Source organism: Olea europaea, unplaced genomic scaffold (assembly GCF_002742605.1).
Source record: "Olea europaea var. sylvestris unplaced genomic scaffold, O_europaea_v1 scaffold1155, whole genome shotgun sequence".
In the NCBI taxonomy this organism is placed as follows: domain Eukaryota; kingdom Viridiplantae; phylum Streptophyta; class Magnoliopsida; order Lamiales; family Oleaceae; genus Olea; species Olea europaea.
The window spans coordinates 248,065-253,476 of NW_019228950.1; the positions used below are offsets into that span (position 1 = coordinate 248,065).

Genomic DNA, 5,412 nt, shown 5'->3' on the forward strand with positions numbered 1-5,412 from the left:
TATTGAAATCCCTATGCTCATTCATTGAGTCTTAATCGAATCGAATCGTTGGAGTTTAATGAGCTCTAATATAATGTTAAAACTTGGTGTTCTATCTTAAATAGTCAACCATGTTAAAAGGAGTGACTCAAAGCTTTATAAGTTGATTTATGTTTTAATCTTTATTTGATATGAGATTTTATTCCTTAGTGTCTACTATTATAAAACATTACTGATCAATTTGTTTTTTAACGATTGGAAACCAATTTGCTACTCAGTCAATAAGATGGGGAACAATGTGAACTTTTTCCCTCTTATTTTAACCCTAGAGCCCTCTCTCTCTCTCTCTCTTCTGTTCACACACAGATGCACGCACTAGAAAGTTTTTAAAGACTCTAAAATGATTGAAATCATTTTAATCGAACAAAGTCAATAATATATGGGTTCTCAATTCTCTTGTACTGTTCAAAGAGAAAAAACTGCAATAGAAGCATGGCTTTAGAAGCCCTTTCTTCCAACGAACTCTTGAACTTCATCATCTATGACTCCATTTCTGCTGCCCCTTATAGCTGCAATGACTCCTCAGACACTACTAGCTTGCTACCTCAAGAAAATGTCGGTGGCTGCTCCTCCATGGCACGGCTGAACCACCCACCAGTGGTGGTGGAAACGACCCAAAAGCCACAGGATTTGGCCGTCCAAAGCCGAAAGAAGAGAAGGAGAAGACCAAAAGTCTGCAAGAATAAAGAGGAAGCTGAAACACAAAGAATGACACACATAACTGTTGAAAGAAATCGTCGTAAACAAATGAACGAGCATCTAGCAGTCTTGCGCTCCCTCATGCCGGAATCTTATGTACAAAGAGTATGTTAATTTTCTTATTTCTACATAATTTCTAATACAAAATAATGGGCATATTATTTGCATTTTTCTTATCAAGAAGGGCAATTTTTGGTGGGGCTGAGAATTTTATTCAATAAGGTTCAACTGTTGTTTGATTCCAAAGTTTAGCACTTATAATTTAGCTCTATTTTATCTGTCTGTCTTTTTGGACATATATTCTTGTTTTGATTTGTTTGAGGAAAAGCCAAGCATATGTGACAAAGTAATTCCAGCTGTAAGAAAAATTATATTCCAAACGAGGGAAAATTCAGCTTCTCTTTTTAGTAGATCTGATATACAGTGCTTAATTTAGTTCATAGATTCTTGTGCTCTTCTTCAAGTTCAATTCAAAATCTAGTGGCTCAAAGCTTCTACCTTTTTCCCAAGTCTTATTATTGTTAAATCTTTTAGTATATCAAAGAGATTATTCATATTAACAAAAAGAAAAACCCTAATGAGCAAATTTTTTTTTGGTTTCAGGGTGACCAGGCCTCAATTGTTGGAGGTGCTATAGAATTCGTTAAGGATCTCGAGCACGTTTTACAGTCACTCGAAGCAAAGAAATTCTCACTACTTCAACACGCTGCTACTGCTGAGAATGGAGGTGCAAACCACAACACAAATGACTCGATCAAAGTGTTAACAAACAACCCTTTCGCACAATTCTTCTCATACCCACAATTCAGTTGCTCTAATTTGCCCAACAAATATACATCTCAGAATAAGGCTGCCATTGCGGACATTGAAGTCACCTTGATTGAAACTCATGCAAACATAAGAATCCTTTCTCGTCGAAGAATTCGACAGCATTCCAAGATTGTTGCTGCCTTTCAAACTATGTTTCTCTCCATACTTCACCTCAATGTTACCACTTTGGATCCACTCGTTCTCTACTCTATCAGTGCCAAGGTATGTCTGTAGGATCATGTACGTAAGTAAACAAGTGTGCCTTTGGTAGTATAACGTAAAAACCTTAAAAGTATATCCTTTATTGTCTTAAAAATAACATTGTTACAACTTATGTAGCGTATTTAGTCTTCCCAAACCCTCCAGTATAATACTAACAAAATTCAAACTGTAGACAATGACCACAGAATGCAGAAAGAATCTACTTTACACATGCTACACGTACTTCCATACGAACTAGAGATTTGACAATATATATTATAGAGTGTTTATATATTATGAGGGTATTGTTGGTATTAAACTTAGGTAATAATTCACAATTATTCCATGTGAAATGATGGACAGAAAATAGAGTTTTTCCCCCCCTATATTTGTGGCATTTCTATATATAGTTAGGGTTGTCTTTACATGTAAATTTAGGGAATACTGGAAGGTGTATTAACATTAATTTTGTAAATTCTTGTTGCAGGTAGAAGATGGTTGCCAACTAAATTCAGCAGATGAAATGGCTGGTGCAGTTCACCGCATGTTAAGAATAATTGAGGAGGAAGTTATCCTATGTTGTCAATCTTAGGTTTATATATCAAACTTTTGTGTCTAATCTTGTTCAATCTTCGACTAGCACAGTTGTAATTTTGTTAAGGACTGATGTAGGACCATTAGCTAGGGGTTCCATATCTCGCTTTTCTTTGACAAATTTTTAGAGTTTAAATAATTCGTATAGAAAATGATAAAATCACTACATGATGTGCGTAATTCGGATGCATTAGAGGTCTGATTGGAAAGAGGAAGAAAAAATTGCTTTTGAATGAATATTCATTGAATCAGAAGATACATATTTATACAAGTATTTTCCTGTAATTGTACTAATCTATTTTAGGTAATCAAAGTATAACAGAAATGTAGAATATGTTAGAATAGTACAGTTAATACATTACATTTTTGTCCCATGAATATTGGGATATTATTGACTTTCCTAACATTCCCCCTCAAATTGGAGAGTGAATATCAAAAATTCCCAACTTGTGTATTATCTTTGGGAAGGCTTTCTTTCCCAATGGCTTGGTAAAAACATACGCAAAGCTTATTAGCTGAAGAAACATATTTTGTTACAATTGAACAGTCTTATATTTTGTCACGAATAAAATGACAATCCGTATCTATATGCTTGGTTCTTTCATGAAAAAAGGTATTAGTAGCAATGTTCAAGGCTATTTTATTATCACAGTATAAGAATGCTTTTTTTTTGTAAGTGTTATACATTAGTTCCGATTAATTTGGACATAATCATTTTTTATTTATAATTAATATATTCTGGTAAGATCTATTATTTAATTGAATTTGTTAAACTAATAGAATCTAAAGATTTAAGTCTTAATAACTTGATAATCACAAAGAGTTGTGATTGTGAGAGACAAATTACCTATGACTGAATTTTGAATTATCCATAGTCGTAAGTAATACCGAGATACGAATATAGTTATTACAGTTAGATTATCACGTGTGTCATTTTTCACTTTTGAAATGAGTAGCTGATCTTATAAGCTAAAATGTAGTAACATTTAGGTAAACACATGAATATTTTGTTATAGAACAAAACATTGGAGACCCCTTGGAGAAATTTCACATGGATAACTATATAGTATCGGTGGTTTATCTTTAAAGTTCGATAGTGAAATTGGTTATTTGAATTGAGAGATCACTATAGTGCCTTATATGGTGACAATTATACTTTGGTGATATTGGATGTTGCTCTGTCGAGAGTCCCTAATATAACATCGTTTGAGTATGTCAAGAATCATATGAAGGTTGTGAATAATTAATATAGAATTCGTCACATTTGGTTAGTAAAAGATTATGAACTACATTTCATTTAGTTAAATCAATAATGAAGTTCTTGGCTAACGTGTACTTAGAAGTCGAAAAGAGTTTTCGACTTACATTAATTTAATAGTGTGATGAAAGATATGATTATTAATCGAGATTGATATGCTTCCTATCTTGTAATTGATTGAATCATATTAATGAAGAGAATTTAGTTTCACTATAACCGAAAAAATTTGATTTTGTCATACTAGTTGACATTTCTCATCACATGTATTGTCCTAACATAATACTAGATGTCAATTTGGGACAAGGATGTGTATTGGTGATAAATTAAAAATGAATATTTTAATTTATCAATTTTTTTATTAGACCAAAATAATAATTTACTTCATTAGGTATCATGATCTAGAATCTAATGGGTCATACATAAAAGGAGAATTAATTAGAAGAGCGAGATTTATCAATTAATTAACTAGCAAGTGTTGGACAATTAATTTGCTACTGTTAATAGGCCCGAATGAATTAATTAAATTAATTAACTCATTGACCAAATTTAATTAATTGGGTTAATTAAATATTGGATCGATTTAAGTTTAAAAGACGTGCCAAGGCTAATTGGACTTCTACTAATATGCTGCTAAGGTTTGAAAAATCGTAACACAACATAATTATATTCTTGCTAGTACAAGAAGGAAAAATTCTAGTTCTCTCAATTTTATTCCTCGTGTAAATTTCTATTGGAGGCTAGACAATTGAATGATGATTGTTTGGATTCAAGAAAAAGCAAAGGAGTTTGCAGAATTCAACAAAGATATAATTCTTGTCATAGTTTTTATCCAAATACTACCTTGGTGGGAATTGAAATTGTTTTTATTTTTCCCGGTGCATGATTAAGTAAACACCTACTTTGTATTTGTTAGAAATTGTTTTTGTACTTTGGAACGATCAAAAGTTAATTGTTGGTTCTTTACATGTTTCTAGCTTTTAAGGAAAAATTATTTTCATCTTTGAAAACCTATTTTTGAAGCTAAAATAAACTTTTTTGGTCAAAAATTGGATTCGAAAGTAGGCAGTGGTGACGATTGGTGGCAGCAGCCATTGTTGACTACAAGCAACAACAACGACTTGCGCCAGAGATAGCACACAATAGCGTTCACTGCAAGTTGCTGGGCAAAGCACCGTGGTTGAACAGCTGTGCATGGCGACAAGAAGTGCCGCTATTAGATAGTGGTAGCGGCGATTTTCTGCTACAAATTAGACTATAAGCGGTGCAAATGGCCGGTGTCCATGGAAAAGGAGGAAGAAGCACCTCCAATGGAAAGGAGGGATTTTAGGGTTTTTTGAGTTGAGATTTGGGGACGGGGGCTAGTGTTGAAATTTGAGGAATTTGAAGTCCCTATGTGCAATTTCAATTCGAGGTCAATGCGTAATTTTAAAATGAAGAGCTACTACACAATTTTAGAAATTGAAGGGGGACTGTTTATAAATTTTAATTAGGTCTTGAATGCAATTTTTCAAAAGGTTTTAAAATTGATTTTATCATTAAAATTAGACTTTAACTTAAATATTATTCTTTGACCCTAAATTGAATTTTTATTTTATTTAGGAGTTTTATCTTAAATTAAAATGTTAATTCATTTAGAATTAGAGTTTGACTTTAGTTTGATATTAAATTATAATTTGATTTTAATTAAATCGTCCCGGCCTAAATTTTTTATGGAATTAGAACTGGACTCTAATTTGATATTTAGCCCCCGTTTGGCCCCCATTAAATTACATCACATTCTATTTTTCTCTCTCCTATTTTCAATCATACAA

At 32.6% G+C, this 5,412-nt stretch overlaps 1 protein-coding gene across 1 annotated transcript; it reads left to right on the top strand.

The window, feature by feature from the left end:
- Window positions 1–270: 270 nt before the first annotated feature.
- On the top strand, window positions 271–2,576 carry LOC111373704 (transcription factor bHLH71-like). Its single transcript, XM_022996281.1, has 3 exons — window positions 271–843; window positions 1,342–1,770; window positions 2,237–2,576. Exons 1-3 carry the CDS (start codon window positions 472–474, stop codon window positions 2,339–2,341), a joined length of 906 nt encoding a protein of 301 aa, XP_022852049.1. The 5' UTR covers window positions 271–471; the 3' UTR covers window positions 2,342–2,576.
- Window positions 2,577–5,412: the final 2,836 nt, after the last annotated feature.

Excerpts from the sequence above, each read along its gene's own strand:
- LOC111373704 (XM_022996281.1), top strand. The coding sequence starts at position 472 with ATGGCTTTAGAAGCCCTTTCTTCCAACGAACTCTTGAACTTCATCATC. Across the intron at positions 844-1,341 it reads CGGAATCTTATGTACAAAGA|GGTGACCAGGCCTCAATTGT; the intron begins GTATGTTAATTT and ends TTTTGGTTTCAG. Across the intron at positions 1,771-2,236 it reads TCTACTCTATCAGTGCCAAG|GTAGAAGATGGTTGCCAACT; the intron begins GTATGTCTGTAG and ends TTCTTGTTGCAG.